Source organism: Spinacia oleracea, chromosome 6 (assembly GCF_020520425.1).
Source record: "Spinacia oleracea cultivar Varoflay chromosome 6, BTI_SOV_V1, whole genome shotgun sequence".
Classification (NCBI taxonomy): domain Eukaryota; kingdom Viridiplantae; phylum Streptophyta; class Magnoliopsida; order Caryophyllales; family Amaranthaceae; genus Spinacia; species Spinacia oleracea.
Window position 1 is genome coordinate 121329076 of NC_079492.1, and position 21196 is coordinate 121350271.

At 31.9% G+C, this 21196-nt stretch overlaps 1 protein-coding gene across 1 annotated transcript; it reads right to left on the bottom strand.

The window, feature by feature from the left end:
• Window positions 1-278: 278 nt before the first annotated feature.
• On the bottom strand, window positions 279-19029 carry LOC130463548 (factor of DNA methylation 4-like). The gene is made up of 8 exons (XM_056832708.1): window positions 18891-19029; window positions 18638-18774; window positions 2024-2112; window positions 1295-1877; window positions 1075-1162; window positions 792-973; window positions 479-547; window positions 279-373 (listed from the first exon to the last, which is right to left on the bottom strand). Exons 1-8 carry the CDS (start codon window positions 19027-19029, stop codon window positions 305-307), a joined length of 1356 nt encoding a protein of 451 aa, XP_056688686.1. The 3' UTR covers window positions 279-304.
• Window positions 19030-21196: the final 2167 nt, after the last annotated feature.

Genomic DNA, 21196 nt, shown 5'->3' on the forward strand with positions numbered 1-21196 from the left:
TAAGCATCTAAGGCTCCCGAAAGTCGACGATGGAGGTCCCGAACTTCTCGGACTCATATAGTGGCCTTGATCAACAATGAAACGGGTCTAAAACGACCAATTTCTCATAATCAAACCTGAAACTCAAGGCACACTCAATAACACACATTAGTACTAGAAACGGCTCCTAAGAGCACGTTTGATACATAAAATTACTAAGGGACGGGGGTAAAAAACTCTATATAAAACGCATATATCAGTCTTCGGTTGTAGACAAGGTGCACAGGTAGTTGGTTAGGGTTCATCACACTCAATCTGCAACTCTTCACGCTTGCCTCTGATCATTCTCTTTCTCCAGATCAATGATTCTCTTCTGGAGTGCCACTTTTTCCCTCTGGAAATCACAATGAAGGAACCATGTATGAGACAAATAAGCACAGTAGGAACTCATTACATGATTGATCTACAAGAGCATATAGATGTGAGTTGGAGTATTTACCTCATGCTTCTCAACAAGTTCTAGTACTTTCTGTTCTAATTGATGTTGTTCCTGTGTTGCTAACTCATTCTGAAAACACAAATAACTAATATTATAATAATTGAAAAATGAAAGAATGCTTCAAAAGTAGGCAATTCAAGAAGAAATGCATTCCATGACTAGGTAACAGTGTTCAGTGTTGAGTGTTCAGTAACCAGGGGAGAAAAAGGCTTCTGAATTTAATTACTATCACATAGATAACATTGAAGCCATTGATTTTAAGTCTCAACTTACTAGTGATGCAACCAAAAGAAGAAGTAGAAGAATTAAGTACCAATTTCCTCTGTTGTTGAAGCTTGATTATTTTGTCTTCAAAATCAGCTTCGCGTCTTTCAGACAATTTTTCATGTTTTTCTAGCTCATATATCTGTGATCTTAGTTTGCGCATAAAGTTCTCATGTTCACTTAGTATCTTCTCTTTGTCATCAACAATCTGTTTCCACATCCTTTCCATCTCTGCTCAAGAAAGAAAGAAACAACAAATTTCTCTTTTACTTAAAAGCACAAATCGTAGGTTTTGCCAAAACTGATAGGAAAGAAATAAAATTTTAATCTACCTGTATTGAAAGTGTGCGTCATTTTATCAGTTTCTTTCATCACCTCCTCTAAAGAAGCACATGTCTCACTGAGGACTTCTATTTTTTGCTTGTCTTTTACGTGAATGGACTGGTTGACGCTTGAAAATAGGCTTTTTTCCATCGATTCTTCATTTTTAATAATAGAAAAGGTCCTGAGATCGCCATTGTCACGCAAATGCTTTCCCCAAAGATTGTTAACCATTTCTGTTTTTTGCTTGTCTTTTACTTGAATGGTCTGGTCAAGGCTTGAAGATGGGACTTTTTCCATCCATTCTTTTTCATTTTTAATATCAGCAAAGGTCTTGAGATTGCCATTGTCACGCAAATGCTTTCCCAAAGGACTGTTGGAGATGTAGTCTTCCTCCCTTGCCAACCATCCAAAAAGTTTATCTCCACGAGCCTTTGTTGAGTACCAATCTCTTCTTCCTTGGCCATTTAACTCAAAGTCTTTCTCAAATAATCTTGCATTCTTAAATCCCATAATATCTTTACCAAAATTCACGACAGTAAACCCAGTGTGACCTTGAGGACTCCACAAAGTAATCACCTTCCAAGGGTCAAGACCGTTTACAACAGTTTCACCTAGCAACTTGTTTCCACTCTTTCCAACATAAACTCCATTTTCAAGCTCAACAGGGAAATTAGCCACAATGCCTTTCCATGGCCAGACAAATTTCTCAGTGTCTTCGTAGTCATTGGCTCGTGAAATGCTTCTTCCATAAGGTGTTGATGATACCAGTGTACTGTATTCATCATCACGCATCATCTTTGCACTGTAAACACTGTCAACATAGAACAGTCAGTTACCTCAGAACCATAAGATTTGGAATAATACAAGTAACCATGAAGCATACAAGTTTAAGAAATATTCGAGTAATAAATTTCATTTGTTCATTGATCACACATTTTCTACAATTGTAAAGCACACCACTTAATCAGCTTAATATGTAACATATGCACTGTAAACACTGTCAACATTTGTTTCCAATTGTAAGCAGAACTAACAGGACATAAACCCTTGAACGAAAAAATGATTGTTCACCAAACAAAAGTTTCACTGAAACTCACAGAAACTAAACATCATACTACAATATAACACACAAATACTATCAAAATACAATAAACATATTGACATGTACTACTAACTACTCCCTCCGTTCCTAAAAAATCTTCTCATTTCCCTTAATTGGGTACATTTTGTATAGTTGATATCTCTAATTACATGTTTAGTAAAAGTTACAAAATTTTGATATTGTTAAAGTATTCATTGAGATTAATCAAACAAGACTAGTCATGACTATGTTTATTCTTATACTGCATGTTGGAAAGAACTTAGTGGACCATAGAGATCGAGTACATAAATTGTCAGATTAATCACCAACACGAACATAAGTTTACTCTTGCAGTAGATCGTACAACAAAATGTCTTAAACATAGACCATTAAACCTAACACAGAGTACATAAGAAACATATAGTTTTTCGCCTGAAAAGATGAAAATTGCAGACTAGCAAGGCAGCTTATACCTTTCTCGACATTATCGGGTCAAATGAATCACTATCATGAAGTGCTGCAATGCTTGTATTGGAAGCACTAATTCAACTTACTAACAGTGACACAAAAAGTTGAAGCTCGTTAAACATGAAAATTACTGACAAATCAAGAGGAGGAAAACAATTCTCCACATTTTTGCAACAAAAAACAAAATAGAAAATAACTCTTCAATTATAAAATTCACTAATAACCAAACATGCATTTAAGAAAAATCTAATCCAAAGAAAGCAAAGCATCTATAATTAGGAAGTGAAAAAAATCACAAACAAAAACTTAATTTAATCTGCACCCACGTCTCCGTTTACAGCATGGTAACAAAACCCATGTAAGAATTGAACCAAATAAATCAAATTACAAGAATCTCATAACAATAACAATAAAAAAAATTACAAAAACCTTCATCACTACGCGAAAATGTATGATAAAAGAAATGATTCTTGTAACAAAAATCGAAAATGTATGGAAAAACTAAAACCCTACAAAACCAAATAAGAAAATGGGCAAAGGTTAGAATCCAGAAATCTCACCAGTGCGATTTAAACGGAATCAGTAGATACGAAATTGTGAGTTTTTGGAAAGAGGGGGGAGAAAAGGGAGGAATAAATAGGATGAAGAAGGGATGATCAGAAGTCAGAAGTCGAACTGAACAGGGGATACATTGAGCGGGAAGGTGAGATTTTCTTTTGCAGCAGATGAAAAGTTTTTGAACGGTCAAAGTCAATGAAGTTCAATTAATGGAGTAAACAAATTACCGGGAAGGGGTAACTCACTAACTCTTCATTCCTGTCCATTTCTTAATCTAACGGTTGTGAATTAAAGAAAGGAGGAAATGAAAAATGATTGAGTGTTTTTGTAAATCTATCTATTCTAATATTTTAAAACACAATGTTTGCATGTAATGATGCCACGTGTCATATCTTTTATATTATTTTATTTTTTTGTTAAATCATCATTTATATTCATCCTTTCCAATTCCCCTCCTTAATTACTTAGATATTCATTTTATTTCAAAAACACTTTTATTTATTTCACATTCTAAATTTAATTTCATTATACTCCAAATGTATCACATTTTATTTTTTCAAAATTTGCTATCCTACTTTATATGACATATATGATGTACCCGAATTTTTGAATTAAGAAACCCGTGCATCGCACGGGGTAAAAACTAGTTAAAAAAAAACTAGCTTATATCTCATTTTATATTGATTTTATTCTGGGAGTTCGATTACATATGTGAAGGGGGAATTCAAACTTAAAATTTAATGTACATACTCAGTCTTAAATTTTACAGTAGTAATCACTAGATCAAGACATTATTGATATATTCGTAAAACTATTTCGATCGTCCCTAAATTTTTTTTCCGTTTGATTTTTCACGATAATTAAGAAACTTGGAACATTGTATGATTTACAATTCTTATTATGCAACTGTATTTGTATTTTTATAGGAAATTACAAAATTCATTGGGAGAAGATAAAATTATTAATGTTTTGTTATAATCAAGTCAATTTTTTAATTAAAAATAAAAAGTCAATTCCCTATGTATATTTTATTCAATGCGGTCACAATTATCTAAAAAAAATGTGTCACTAAAAACTATTATAAGGGTATTTAAGAATAAAATATGAATTTAAAAATATTTTTAAATTAAAGTGAGAAGATTATTTTAAGACACCATAAAAGAAAATGGGGAAACATGAGGGGGTATACTGTTTCTAATGCTAACATAAACATACAAAATCATAAAGCTAATAAGTAATAAGAGTTTCTCTGTTGGGCCAAAAAAGAAGTCCATGTGTTAATGATCAGACTCAGGCCAAATCCATGATTGTCAATTTGTCACCCTCTTTAAAGAAAGAAAGGCCTAAATCACTTATCTTCTTTTTGTGATTTTGTCTCCTTTGTAAAGCTTAACTAGCTTTTGAACCCGTTCATAGAACGGGTGGTTGTATAGTGGTTGTTCAGATGTCTTTTGAAGTTTTAATTAGTGAGTACTTGTGATTTTTGGTAATATATGAATTAATTAGAGGTGTAATTTGAAGGTTGAAAAAATATAAAAATTATATGTTGAATAAATATTGGATGTTAAAGGGGTGGAGTGGAAGAGACTAATGAGCATATTAGACTATTAATAACTTGATGTTGAATAAGGAAAATGAAGTGGAAGAGGCATTAGAAGTTGTAAATCATATAAACAATAAAGAAAAAATGGAAAAAAACAAAACAAAATGATGGATAAAAGGAGAGTGCCACATGGCTTCTAATAATGAGATGTCACATGGCTTCTAATAATCTATGGTGTTCCTTTTAAAATACTAACTAGCTTTTGGCCCGTTCTATGCACGGGCTATATTTTAGGAAACTCAATTAAAAAAATGGTAAATTGATATACCAAAATGATAAAAATATAAATGTATAATACTTCACTAAAAACTTTCACCTATAATTTTGATAGTACGTAGACAAACTAAAATTTCCAAGATATATTGGGTGGGAGGATTACTTTTATGGAATATATTATGAGCTCCCACAAGACCACAAATACATTCTTAGTTTAGGAGTATAGCTTTTATCCAAGGGGCTTTTTAAAAAATGAGAATAAGAGAAATATGCTAGTACGGAGTAACTAAGCTAAGCATATGTATTATTTGGATTAAACCAAAGAAATCCACAAATCTTCAATATGCTAAGAAATTCACCATTGTTGTTTGTTGGATTAAAAAAACTATGTTTCAATTGCCAAGTATACATGAAGTTCAGCACCCTATCCTCCGCATCACAATCAAGAAAACTACCAAAAAGGAAAATGAACTAAGAATTAAGAGTTGTTGATCAAGTTAACCAGACGTGATATGTCAAAATTCTGGAAAATATCAAAGATTAAACCATTTTTTTAAAACTCGAAATATGATGATTCCATGTTGTCGGTTTTTTAAGTTGTTTGTAAAAGAACTTGAAATATGATGATGATTGAGGCAAGTCAGGCAACGGGATGCAAAGAAGATGCACCGTTGATTTAAATGGACTAAAAAATGAATATAATGATAACATTAACTAATACCAACCTCATTAGAAGAAATATTTTTTCATAAAACAATGGGGTGTGCATGAATTAGAAGAACATAATTTTAACTTCCACCCACCTATAGAAAAATAGTAAAATTCTTTAGAATGAAGAAATTTAGCAAAATAAGCTAGGTAGGAATGCCAGTCTATAAAAAATTGTAAACATGTAGGTTTAATAAATAGTCAAATTCATTAACCCGGGAATTATAACCATCTGAAACGTTTCTCATTTTATATTCACCATAACCGCCAATGTATTGATCAATATCTCTAATTAAATTGTTCTAAACGGTTAAACTAAAATTGAAAAGGGAAGGATGAAAAGTTGAGGTACTTTATTATGTATTAAATGAATAATTGATTATGTATTCTTGGCCACGTGTCTTCTAAGTGGTGATGATTATGTGTCCGCCACGTGTCTTCAAAATGATGTTGCTTACGTGTCCTTAAAATAGAGTTGGTTTTCCTTTTTAAATACTAGGTATTGATATATATATATAGATTTTGCCAATTTATCTTTGTTAATTTTGAGTTATTTTTCTTTGAAAATAATTACCTAACGCATTGTTAAGGGTGTAAGTGGATTGAGAAAAGTTTAAAGTCCAATCCAATCTAGTTCAGTCCAACTTGTCGAACTGGACCGGACTTGAAATTGTTTGGATTGGACTCTGACTAAAATTTTCAAGTTCAATTAATTTTGGAATGGACTTGGACTCAACCTTTTGGAGTCAAAAAATCTAATTAAGTCCAAGTTTTAATTTTTTTTTTTTTTTTTATATATAAAAATACATAGTATGTTATTTTAAAACTATTATGAAATATGTGATTTATGTGCTTTTAATTAGTATGTGCAATAAAACACAACCAAATGTTACACTCCATATAAAAACCATAACCCAAAAAGATCCTCTCACCCTCTTTTTCTTTCGCTTTCTCTCGTCGGATATGATGGTTGGTTATTATGTTTTAATATAATTTAAAATTTATATTTTTTTAAGAACTGAAACTTTTTTCGTTTGAGGCCCTGTTCGGCAAAATTAGCGGTAGCGGTTAGCGGTTGAGTAGCGGGTAGCGGTTAAAGTAGCGAGTAGCGGTGAATAGTAGCTGGTAACGGTTAGCTGTCAAAGTAGCGGGTAACTAATATGAGTGTTCGGTAAAAGTAGCGGTTGATATTATAAAATTACAAAAAAAAAAGCATGAAAATTATTTAAAACTTTATTATAAATTTGTCAAACGCTACCCGCTACCTTAAACGCTAATAATTTTAACGTTTGACAAAAGCTACCCAACCGCTACCTCAACCGCTAACCGCTACCTAAATCGCTACTTTACCAAACACTTACAAATTTTACAAGTAGCGTCTTGACTAGGTCAAAACGCTACCCGCTACCTCAAACGCTACCGCCGAACACAGTATTTAGATATGTAAGACATTTTTTTTTGAAATTATATTTATTTCTTAACCGAATTATGACTATTTATTTTCCCTTTATATGGAATAGTGACTTATAGTTATAGGCGTTAAAGGATTTCATATCCAATATTTAATACTCATATATTTTATTTTATCTGTCAAAAAGTTTAGCCGGTAAGAGTATAATTTGCATTTATATTCGAACCATTTCAATTTAAATCTTAAATTTATCATTAAAATAAAGTTTTTTATAAAAAAACATCGGATAGGATTGAACCGGATTCGGACTGAAGAAAATTTATATGGATCGAACTGGATTGGACTCAAAAAATTTGGATCGGATTAGGACTTAAATAGCTTTTTGATTGGATTTAGATTTGGCACAGTCCAATCCAGTTCATCCAATTTACACCCGCATATTGATGTAGTTGTTCATTTTTCAGTTTCTACAAAGCTTTTAAAATTTCTTTTCTACTAAGTATGTACAAAAAACATTCATCTCTGTTGTATGTAAACATCATATTGTAATAATCTTTATTTTATTTTATGTAATTTGGAAAACAATAGGGGTAGTATAAACTATTTATAAGGACGCTTCATTGGTTAGTTGTCAAAGATAATGTCATCCTAATTAGATGCTAGGACACACTTGGAACATAATTTCTATTCTCTATTTTGTAAAACTTGATTATAAGTTCCCATAAGATCCTTTACCTCTCTCCCGATCCATTATGAGATCAATTTCTATTACGCAGTATTATAAACAAATTCTTTTTTTTTTACATAGAGTTTATCATACAACAATTAAAAAGTTTTGGAATATGGGACTTGAGACTTGGAAGATTGAACTTAGTACTTCGAACTTGAGGTTTGAAATATAGAATGGAAAAATCGGCATTATGTCGGCATGGATTTGGAACTTGAAATTTTGAGTATAGGACTTGAAGTTTGAAAGATTAAACTTAGGAATTCGGTCTTGAAGCTTGAATTGAAAAGTTGGCATTACGCCGGCTTGAGTTTGGATACTTGAATTTGAGGTTTGAGATTGGAATTGGCAACTTGAATTTGAGATTCGAAGGATGGAATTTGAAGATTTGAATGCTTGAACTAGAAAATCCGGAATGACGTCGTTGGACTTGAATTTGAATTTGAAATTTGGAATTTTGACTAGAACATCCGGCATTATGACGCCGTTGGATTGAATTTGGGAATTTGAAACTTGACATTTGGACTAGAAAATCCGGCATTATAACGCCGTTGGATTGAATTTGAATTTGAAACTAGAAAATCCGGCGTCATAAACTTGGAATTTGAAACTCGAAAATCCGGCATTATGACGCCGTTAGATTGAATTTGAATTTGAAACTCGAAATTTGGACTAGAAAATCCGGCATCATGACGCCGTTGGATTGAACTTGGAATTTGAAACTCGAAAATCCGGCATTATGACGCCGTTGGATTGAATTTGAATTTGGCATTTGTTCGTGAGGCGTGTTTGAGGGTTTTGAATCAAATGAAGTGGCACTCCTAAAAGACCTTAAATCGGCGATTTTAGATGCATGAGGCTTGAATGATGCTCCTAGGGGGTTGGTTTCCTAGTTGGAGGCTAATGGTTTTTTGGCAAAGCTAGAACTCGAAGTTAGCCATTCACACGTGCAAAGACGCCCACACAATGCACAAGTAGCACGTTGTCACACTAACATGAATATGAATGCGACATGCAAAGTTCTCAACCTAAGGTCGGTCTAAGTTTTGTATGATGAAAGTGGTTGAGGGCGGGGCCAGAATTGTAGGGGGTATTTTTGTATTGCTCTTTTTCCCCTACGGGGGCGGTTGTTTTAGAAACCATCGTATCTTTGTACTTTGAAGGAGTCGCCACCAAACATTATTTAGGGTCTCGTTTGGAAAGACCGCAAAGATGACTCTATTAGGATAAGACATTGAATCTTAGAAACGGATGAGTGAGATCCGGGCAAGGGAACGAGATTCTTATTCCGCGAGCTTTAAAAATGATTCAAATGCGTGGCACAACATTTTCGAAAATACCCTAGTTTAGACTATGTGGGTTTGAATTTAGAACAAATCGAATTTCTAGTTTGTATTGTGGTCACTTTGCTTTAAAGTTAATTTAAGGGAACCTAAGATCGGTTTGTCCATGAAATTATCTTTGTTAAGCGTGGCGTAACCTTGTATCTTGTTGTATTTAGCATGTTAGGTGATGAAAGCAATAAGCAAGTAAAGCAACATCACAATGCAAAATAGGTGCGGAATTAGTAAAGGACAAGACCACCTAGAAATGGACTAGGAGGTAGAACCACATTGCCTAGAAGGACTAGGCAAGTAAAGTTGCGGAATTGAAATTGCATAATTGAAAGTGCGGTATTGAAATTGCATAATTGAAAGTGCGGTATTGAACTTGAATTTAGCACATGAGATCCGAATGCCAAGCGGCTCCTTAAAAATAAGTGCGCCCGCCACGGATTCAAAGCAAAAATCTCTACTTTAGGTCAAGTTGCTCGACCTAAAGCGTCTTAGATTTTGAGCATATACTTGAACTTTGAAAAGTTTGAATCTTTAAATGTTGGACTTGAAATATTGAACTTGAAATGTTTGAACTTTGAAATATTGAACTTGAACTTGAAATATTGAATTTAAGAGTCTTGAATCTCAAAGATTGGACCTTTAAATGTTGAAAAGGCTTGATCTTTGATGAGCTCTTATTTTGAAATGATACTAGTTTAAGGAAGTGATTGCAAACAACCCTAAACATTATCGGATCTTGAAACTTGAACTTGAAATTTGAAAAATGGAGTCTTGAATCTCAAATATTAAACCTTTAAACATTAGAAAGGCATCATCTTTTATTACTCCATATTTTGAAGGTGATTCTAGTTCAAAGAGGTGATTACAAACAACTTTGAACATCATTGAATCTTGAAAGTTTGCATTTTTGCATCACATAAAGTTTGAATTTTGTAAGAAATGTATGATTGTTGTAAGTGACATTTTTAGGATTAAAAATGCCAACTTACTAATCATTTTTGAAATAGAAAATCAAAGAAACATGATTGATTAGGGGTGGGATTCGGAATTACCTAGTTAGGTTTAGGCAAGAACTAGTATAGTACCCGTGCAATGCACGGTTTGTAATCTAAAAACTATAGTGGTGGACAATAATCATTAAAATAGAGGTTATAAATATTCTCCTAATTAAAATTAGTGATGGATAATTTCGTTATTAACCTATGCATTGTCTTACTTATTAAAAAATAAAACAAAAAAGGGTACATGGACAAAATTATATTCATCCTCATTCATCACATGTGTCAATTTTTTATTTTTTTTCAATCCACCATTCCCATCGATAGTCATTTCTCCTTAATAATCATCCCATTTGCTTCATTCCGACCACTCAACACACCCGGCCCCACCATTTACTTTATTTAGTTAGAGATGGGGCGCGACCTTTACACTATACCCGCCTAAAAAATTCCATCTCATCCCGTCACCGATGATAGGAACGATACTCACCCCTCTCAATTCTCGTTTCGAGGGGTAAAAAAAATTCATCTCTGCTCCACCACCCACCCATGTTCCACAACACGCCTCAAACCAACCCCTTTACTCACCTATTTTTTTCGGCAAGAGAGTGTTGAATTCTAAATCTTTTTTCTAGAGTATTCAACAATTCGGTTATCTGGTTAGATTAATTGAGTAAAAAAACAAAACTTTATACTACATAATGTGTAGGATAGTATTCTATCCGTCCCAATTTAATCGTCACATTAAGTTTTCATGGAGTTTTATATAATAAGTCGATATTGGCTTATCTATTATTTTTAAACATGTACAAAAGTATTTCAATTGAATGAGAGAATAAGCGAGACCTTAATTTTTTATTGAGAGAAGATGGATGTAATATATTAGTGAGTCCATGCCATACAAGAAGTATGAAAATTAAATTGGATGGTTGAAAAAATAATGTGTGACGATTAAATTGGAATAATAGGAGTAGTAAACAAACATTGACGTATTTATAATGAATTAGATGAAGGATAATCAAGGAATTGAAAGGCAGGTCCATCATTTACCAAACTTTCCTCAATATCCGCCCGGCCATGAGACGAATTTGCGGGGAATCTCCATACTATAATGACATAGATATTTTTAATTAAATAACAATATAATCAACTTTTAAGGTTTATGGGAGAATATTTAGCATAATATATGAATCTTTAAGAACGGTATTTTTGGTAGTTTGCATTTTTAGTACGTACATTATATTTTAGGATGTTTATTATCAACGTAATCTTTTAAATTTTATAATGGCAATCAATAATATCTTCTTTGATGCTTTCTTAAATAAAACAAAATAAATATATTTAGACTAATAATTTAACTTTTTTTAATTTAAAAGAGAGGCCAATCAATGATCGAGTGACATTTGTCATCACCACATTAACTTTTATCAACAAATTAATTAATAAGTGAAAATTGAGATAAAAGAAAAGAAGTTTGAAGTAAAATAAATGCATTAAAAAAATTAGTAGAATTTGAAAGGAAAAAAAAGATGAAATGATTTTTATGCCCTTATTTTCATAAATTTGTGTTTTTTTTTTCGAGTGTGCATTATTTTTGAGCTAAGATTTTAATGGCTCTGGTATGATTTAGTTTATGGTATAACAAATGACAAAATCAATCAAATAAATTTTAATTTCAACATTTAATATTACTCTAAGTTTTTTAGGGGAATTTTGTAAGTTTTATTGATTGTTTCCTTCTTTATATTGTCGACATGCTTATTTGTTTTCTTGATTTAAGTCATTTCCTTATTTATAATAGAGGTAATATAGTTTAATTAGTAACTTAATAAGTGGATTTTAATCTTTTTACATGGACACCAAATCATCCCCTCTTCCCTTATAGAATAGAGATTAATATTTGGTAATTTTGTTAAATGGTGTAGATAATCGTATAAAGCTAAGTAGTATTTGGTAATTTGAATATCTTTAGATAGTCATATGGGAAAGCTAAGAAGAATTTAAAAAATAGTCGTGCAAATACTTTATAAATATGATCATGATTATTCACGTAGTATGAATTATTATTTTAGACATATTTGTACTTTTTTTTATAGAGTTTGATATTAATTACACACTTAGTTTATGTAAAAAAAAGGATATTAATTACACATCATATTGGCAGCCATGATTGCAAATTTAAGCACATAAATGTCTTTCTGAACATCCATATTTAGATGGTCAATAGCATATGATTTACTTTGCCTCGTAATTGGCCATATACGAATACTACACCAAAAAGCTGAGTTAAGCTAAAAGTTAGGGTCTAACCTTTCATAGTTTTCACCGTTTGGGACCTATACATTTTATTTTCACCGTTTAGGAACTACTATTCATTTTCCGGCCAAAATTAATAAAAGTAAAACAAAAGTTGAGTCCCTTGAGTTAAAAGTTGAGTCCCTTGGGTTAAATTCCACGTGGCATTGCTTCATTTGTTTGTAATTTCACTTAAGGTTATTGTTAATCTGCAAAGAATCATCAACTCCACGGATCAATTTCACGTTCTTCCCAAATTCATCAATCACCAGAACTCCCTACATTCATTGTCATTTTTTAATGAAAAATAAGACAACCCATATGAATTATTCATCAAGATCAGATTGAAATTGGGAGTTTCATATCAGATTTGAGAGTATCACCTACTTTTTGAGAGTGTCATATACGAATTTTGTACTGCACTCCATTAATGAGTTCTTCCCTCCACCACCATTTTCTTCGCTCTTCATCGTAAATACTCGGATAACAAGTCATTATTTAAAAGAAAATCAAGAAAACATCCAACCTTTGCAAATTAAATAACTTGAATGATCAAGATTCATTAAATTACGAAGAAAATGTCAAATTATTAAGATTTTGGGTTAACAATTTGAATTATTGAATTTAAAAACACTGCCCTAGCTTGTAATTGCAAATTATGAGAGAGAAAATGGGAATTTAGTTTTACGGTTTTGAAGAATTAATTGGAAAAAAACAAACCCAGAGGAAGTTATGGTGATTTTAATTAATTTCCTTAGTATCTGCTTGCATTTTATTGCAATATGTTTTTTAATATTGTTGATGTGGTTACCGGTGAGTTTGTATTTGGTTAACTCATCGGAAATTATGTTTGAGGTCCTAAAAGGTGAAAAAAAAAATTACGGGTCCTAAAAGGTGAAAAGTGTGAAAGGTTAGGCCCCAAACTTTAGCTTAACTCCCAAAAGCTACTATGTATATATATACTCCGTATGACTATGACATGTTTCGAATATTGCACCTGTATCAATCATATTAATTATACCGAAGAACATTGTTTTATCTTATAATATATGATCAACGAACATTAATAAAAAAATTGTCCGCCAATGTAGAAACTCTTTGATTGTGACATTCATGATGTATATACATACGGAGTATATACATTGTAATTGTATTAAAACCATGATTTCCAATTTCATGGCTTAAGTAATCAAGTAACATATAAGAACTTTTATCTTTGCAAGTTAATTTGGCATAATTTATTATATAATAGCGTAGATAATAAAAACATTCATACTTAAGCATCTGACTACGTGCATAAATATATGTTCATATATTTTTCATAATATTTTTAGCTAAGTCAAAATACTATAATGACATGGATAATTTTTAATTAAATAACAATATAATCAACTTTTTAGGTTTAGGGGAGAATATTTAGCATAATATATGAATCTTTAAGAACGGTATTTTTGGCAGTTTGCATTTTTTGTACGTACATTATATTTTAGGATGTTTATTATCAACGTAATCTTTTAAATTTTATAATGGCAATCAATAATATCTTTTTTGATGCTTCCTTAAATAAAACAAAATAAATTAATTTGGACTAATAATTTAACTTTTTTTAATTTAAAAGAGAGGTCAATCAATGAGTGACATTTGTCATCACCACATTGATTTCCTCTCTTTTAGTATATTATATAGATTCCTTTTAGAGCTCCCAATTGCTTAGAACTTGAAAATTGTATGTGATTTTGGAGGATTTTTGTATTTTGATTTGAGTAGCAATTATTGTATTACGACGTTGTGTTTTGATTTTGTCACCCCATAATGCTCAGAATTAAGGGTTTAAATAGGAGAAGCTGCTGCTAAACGCCAGCTCACGCCAGCGTCCAGCGCAGCTGCCAGCGCCAGGCGCTGCTGACGTGGCACAGAAGCTGCCAAAAAGGACGAAAGATGTCGTCCTTGTTTTGGCTTGTGTTGGTGTACCTTCGTACGATTTGTACGAAGTTGGCACGTAGTGTTTGCTTGATGATTAAGGAAGTTTGCGACTAAAAACTAGCCGTTTTCGGGTCCTCTCATCTTCCTTGCATTCCTTATAAATAAAGTTAACTACCAACCATTTCATTATATCACTTACACAATGAACTCTATATCATCATCATGTGCACCAAAAAAATATATTATACCATCATTCATTTTCCCGAGGTAATGTGTGTGTCTTTTATTTTATGTGTTGCGTCTAGCTATCCTCATTTTCTATGTCCAAGTTTCAACTTTCGTCAATGTTTATTGTGATTATTGTAATAATTATTTGTTTTGCTATTAATAATTTGTTTTTCTAGCTATTGACATTATATTGTATGTTACATTATCACTGTCGTTGATTGTCCCCTCTACATATTGTTTAGATTAATTTGTAATTAATAACCTTAAATGTTATTTATTTGTTTATTTATATCTTACAATAAACAAAAATTTAGTAAATTTACATAAATAATTAAATTTTCATAATACCTAAAAGTTGTTGTGTGTCAATGTAAGTTCTTCTACCACTTTATAAAATTCCCTCGTGCATTGCACAGGTCAAATCGCTAGTCTATCTTAATATTTTTAAACAGAAAGATTTGCATGCCACTTGTCACCCCAACTTAAAATCTCTTTTTATTTTTATATATTTTAACTTATTTGTACAACTCCCCTAAATATGTAATAGAAAAAATTTAACAGTCTTAAAACTCTTAATTAATCAATGCTTGATTATTTAGTTCATTGCCTCTTCAATTTAATTTTATATGCAAGATCATTATTTAGTTTTATTAAAAAATATATACCGTGCGTCGTACGGACCAAAAAACTAGTTCATGTATATGAAAAAAGGAACTTTGAATATTAATTTTCAAGAGAATATCAACCATTACAAAATATTGGAATTAATTTTTTTTAATTACGAGGATAGTTATAAGACAAAGAAACTACTCACTCCGTTCTACAATAATCATCGAATTTAGATTTTTGACGCTATTCACAATTGAAGATAATCTTTTAAATTATTTCTAATACATAAGAAAAAACATATTCATGTGGGGCCTTGTTTGATTCGTCTAAATAAACACTTTAATAATATCAAAATTTTATAATTTTTATTAATGTATAATCTATTACCATATACTAAAAGAGACACCAGGAATGACACGTGTCAATTCCTGGTGCGATATTTTCCCGCCGAAAAACACTTTCCTAAAAAAGTGTATTCGTTTTATTTTATTTTTATCCTCTTCCTTTTTTTATAAACTATTTATGTATGGAAACAAAATTTAGTTTATAAATTATGGCAATAATAGATACGACGTAATAATAATTATTCTAAATTGGTAATATTTTAGTCAAATCAATATATTAATAATGGAAAATATATCACTCAATATTTTAGTCAAATTACCATATTAGCATTTTAAATATGCATATTAGATGAATAAATTTAAACGAGTATGTTAAAAATGTTATAACTATGCAGTAGTTTGAGAAATATTCATTTAAATATTTTGTGGAAAAAATTGATAAAAAAAATCCGTGCGTGCACGGGATCTAAGCTAGTTAGAGATTAAATGATAAAAAAATGTGCATTGATAAACGTAAAATGTGTAAATTAGAACATCACTCTGGAACGGATCCCACCATTAAATTATAGTATAAACGCAAAATAGATAATTATCGAGTAAACTATAATGGAGGTCCCTAAACTTTGGCAAAAGGAGCAGTTAAGTCCCTCATGTTTCAAAAGGAGCATTTTAGTCCCTCAAAATGGATGGAATCAGCTACTTATGTTAACACCGTTTCATTTTCTGTTAAGTTCAATAAAATAATAATAAAACCGCTTTAAAGAAAAGGAAAATTAATTTACACGTGTATAAATAAATGAAAACAGCTGATTTTAATTATGACTTAGCTTTTTCAACTTACTTAGCTTTTTCATATGGCTTTTTCTCCATTTACACGTTTCACCCTTTATATTCCCCTTTTCTAGGTTTTTCCACAACTCTTCCTAATCAAATCGAATTTAGTGAGTAACCCAAGCAAATTTACTCTAAATTTTCAGCAATTATCGCCATAAACTTCAGCTAATTGTTGTTCTTCCACAACTCTAAAGTTTCAAATTCTCTTCTCCCAGATGTCTGCTACTACAACTAGTTCTTCTTCTACCTTTTTTCTCTCTCTTTCTCTCTCCTCTTTTATTATGGATTCTCTTCAATCTGCTTCTCTTTCTTAATTCCTGGATTTCTCCAACAATTCCATTGTAATTTCACATTTTCACTGATTTTCCCCTTTTTTTGTTCCCCTGTTTTTTATTTATTTTGGGTTGGTTTCGATTTTTTTTCTTATTTATTCTGGGTTGGTTTCAATTGAAGAGATTCTGGGTGGGTTTCGTTACCACATGGTGACCCACACCCCTGCTCCCCCATTTTCTCTCTCCTCCCTTTCTGAAAAAAATTGATCTCCGATCTCATTTGGGGAAACCACTTTCTTCTTCATAATCCTATTCAATAATTCTGAGAAAAATAGTTACTTTAATATTTCAAAACTTACTCCGTGTTTCAAAAGATTGTTACCAAGAAAAATAGGACGATGATGATTGATGGTGATCATGATGAGGATCAACGATGATTGATGGTGATCATGACGAGGATCTCAAGCTCAAGTTGATAGATGATTATTGTGATCTTTTAAGGTGCACGATTATTGTGATCTCAAGCTCAAGTTGATAGATGATTGATGGTGATCATGATGAGGATTACAGTGGAATTTTACACTTAGACCCCGCATTGTTGTTTGATCCACAAAGTTATGTTAGCTAGCTAGGCTGTTGATAAGAATATAATTGAAAGAGTGTGGTTGAGCAGAGTACTAGTAGTCGTAGGCTCGTTAGATTTCATGTATGAGTTGCTGACTTGCTGATTAAACATGAGATTGAAGATGATGATGATGCATGGAGTTTATGGGTTTGAGCTCGGATGAATTTTACCGGAAATGTAAGTTACTTGGGTGTGCACACAAGGTGTTTGATAAATTGTCTCTGAGAAATGTTGTTGATTAACCTATGCTTGTTGGGTGTGTTAATTTGGGGGATTTGATTAGTAGGAAGCGTTGATCCTTTATTTTATTTTATTAAGTGTTGAATAATTTGGGTACAAATGGCCTTGTTAAATACTTTGAACTGCTAGTTTTTGTAAAAAGCTAACTTAAAAGGGTTTTCCTTTATTTAATTATTGTTAATATGTAAAAGTAACTGTTATTTTGTCCTTTTCTGCCCTTTATATTAATTTGCCTTTATTTTTAATTCATTTAACAGACGTTAGTAACAGAAGTCAAAAAGCAGCGGTTTCCATCCATTTTGAGGGACCTAAATGCTCCTTTTGAAATTTGAGGGACCTAACTGCTCCTTTTGGCAAAGTTTAAGGACCTCCAGACCTATTTACTCGATAATTATCTAAAAATGTAAGGGATATATAATAGGGTTGACTTTACCCTATAAGAAAGCAACTTTATTAAAATAGGGATGACTTTGAATAATTTATATCCATGACTAATGTATGTTGACTTTTAAGTTCTAGTAACCTAACTTTTGGAGTTTTATGAGCTTTATTGTCGTTTTAATGTGTCATCCTTTTGGATGTAACTTTGTTTAATTTAATGGTCACTTAGATCAATTTAAGAGTCGTTATGTTCGGTTGTCATGTTAATTAATACAACAAAAGTTGATTTTCCTAAAAAATAGATGTATATAGGTTTTTTATTTTTATTTTTTTACATAGGATAAACTTCTATAAATTGAAATTGTTTACATAGTACAAACTAAATAAACTATAACACTAAGGCCTTTATATACCATTACACAAACTACTAAACAAGAAAAGCCATAATGTTGAAAAACGTAAAGTAATTACGATCAACTCGCAATGACCATTGATTGTTGATATATAGGGACTTGTTTGCACCACCAACTAGGATTTATCGTGCCAAAGCCATTTCTGGTTGTGATTTCTTAGGGAAGTTGAAACTCGTCTGCGAAATACTAAGAAACTCCATGAATAACCTATGATATTTGGAAGATAAGAAAAGAAGCGGAAGAGTACATATGTCACGGGATAGTTGGAGAGACATTGTGATCAAATTCTACACCACTCACTTGAGTCAGTAAACTTAACTCGATTAGCTTACTATGAATCCCCAGAAAATGAGTAGCAACGTTCAAATATAGGATTATGTAAGTGTCGAGAATAAATCTCAACACTGACCTAAATTGAGGGTTAACCAAAGTTAATCCTACGTACACACCAAACAACAACCAAAACGTAACCCGAGAACATAAGTCCTTCCTAAAACTTACTACTCCCTCCTTCATCGAAGAACCTAGCACAAATTAGCTACTCCATATATACCATATTCAAATAAGGTAAAATCCTTCAAAACACTCTCTATTACACTTCCTCCAACACTCGACATCCGACGACCTTTGGAAGGGGAGGGGACTTTACCATTCAAAGACTTGTTAAACCAGTAAACAAAATCCAACTCCATCACCGTCTTTATCCTCCAACATACACATACATAAATAGTTGTCTAATAACATTCCATATAAACAAAAACCACAAATACACACCACAATTCACAACATCAAAGGGACAACTTCCATCCAAACCAAAAAAGACCAAACTAGTACTACTCATGTCAGCACATCATACCAAAACATAGCAAAACCTAACAAATCAAACAAGATACCACTAAACCAAAAGAACAGGGAGGATAAACAGAGGACACGAAATTGACCAACTCATTTCTAAGTCTTTAACTTTACCGTCAAGATCGACGCTTTTTCACGCTATAAGACGACGACTACTAAGAAAACTTCGAAATTAAGACCAAAACCCCCTAAAAATCAAATCATAACCTTACAACTAGAAAATCCTAATCCAAAATAGAAACTCTAACCCTAAATTTTACTTTTTATCGACGAGATTATTGGTGGCGTGTGTTTAGCATCGATCTGAATTAAGTGTCGGTGGTTTAAAATTCGAGCCAACAATCCTCCAATCTCAACATGGCTAAACTTTACTTATTTGGTTGAACTGACTACACTAATTGACACTTATTACCCCTAAGATTCGGCGAGAAGAGTATCGCACTAAGAGGAGGGAGAAGCGTTCGTCAACGGCGTAAAGCTTGGCTCTATCTTCCTCTTCTCTCCCAAACAACTGCTGCTAATAAGAGGTGTAGAACGACATCACTATTGATTGCCAAAGAAGGCTCGTCGACAACCTTATACTCCGGCTACCAACGAGCCTGTGGCGGTGCCGACACGAAGTATTTGTTTTAGGGTTCTTGTGATGAGAGGAAAGCTAGAGAGAAAAAAAAAAAGACACTTTTTATTTGGTTGACAATTAATATGACTGTGATGAGAGGAAAGCTAAAGAGAGAGAAAAAAGAAAAGGGCATTTTTTTATGATCATATAGGCTTATTTGGTTGTCAATTACTACAAATTATAAATCTAGGAATTTTCAATACCCACAAAATTGAGGAATTAGCTTAGCAAGGTAAATAAAAATTTAAATTCTTACCTTCAATCAAATAAATATTAGCATTTTCAGTGCAATCTTTGAAAAACGATACGTGGAAAAAAGAAATAGAAAAGTTAGAATATGATTAAATGATATGTGGTACAAATGTTTCATTATCAAATACTCACTCCGTCTCTTTTTGTTTTTTACGTTTTGTATTTTTCACGCGTTTTAACGACTAATTATTGTGCATTGAGATTTTTCTAAGTTTTTCATGTAAACGAGGAAAATTACGTTTATTTATAATGTTTTCACTCTTATCAAAATTCTGATATTGGGAAAATGAGAAAAAGTTAATGTATTTACGGAAAAGTGTGAGGGATTAAATGACTCAATTGATTTAATTGGTTAATATAATAATTGGGTATAAATTTTGATAGAATATTAAATCATTTATGTGATAATATAAAAGGAAATGTAAAGAACATTTTGAAACACCCAAAAAGGAAAACGTAAAAAACAAAAAGAGACGGAGGGAGTATTTCGTATTACTTACATAAATAACAGTGTAATAGTTAAATGTGGTTGAATAAACAAATTGTACCATATTGGGACATGAAAAATTAAGCGAGCAATGCTATAAAATAGACAGTAGTAAAAAAACAAAAAAAATGAGGGAAGAGTAGTGATACAAAATATTAATAAAATCAGTTATGTACGTAGATCAAATTAATATATTTCCGAGACCAACCCCTTCTTCCTCAACCACTATCACCGTCCACACGACCATCACTGGTGATGAGCCTGATAACCATCAATCCAAATCCATACCCCCTCAAGATTTCATTATCTCAATCACCAACTCGAACAAAAGATAGAGATAATCAGGTGTAGACTTCTACATATCAAAGTAAGGAGAAGAAAAAAAAAAGTAAACTGTGGTTAAATTCAACCTCAAAAATCTTCAAAAACTAAGTCTTATTTGTATGTATTGGATCAATATATAAAAATCAAAATAAGCTAACATTAATAATCATATTCCCTACTTAAGAAAATAGCTCGATAACGTGTGGTTAGTGACTAATGACGGACAAGAATAGTTTTAAGTGAAGAGATATTTACTAGTAGGGGCTATACTTGTTAAATAAATGCAATTAAAGTTAGATTTTTTTTTTTCCAAAAACAAACC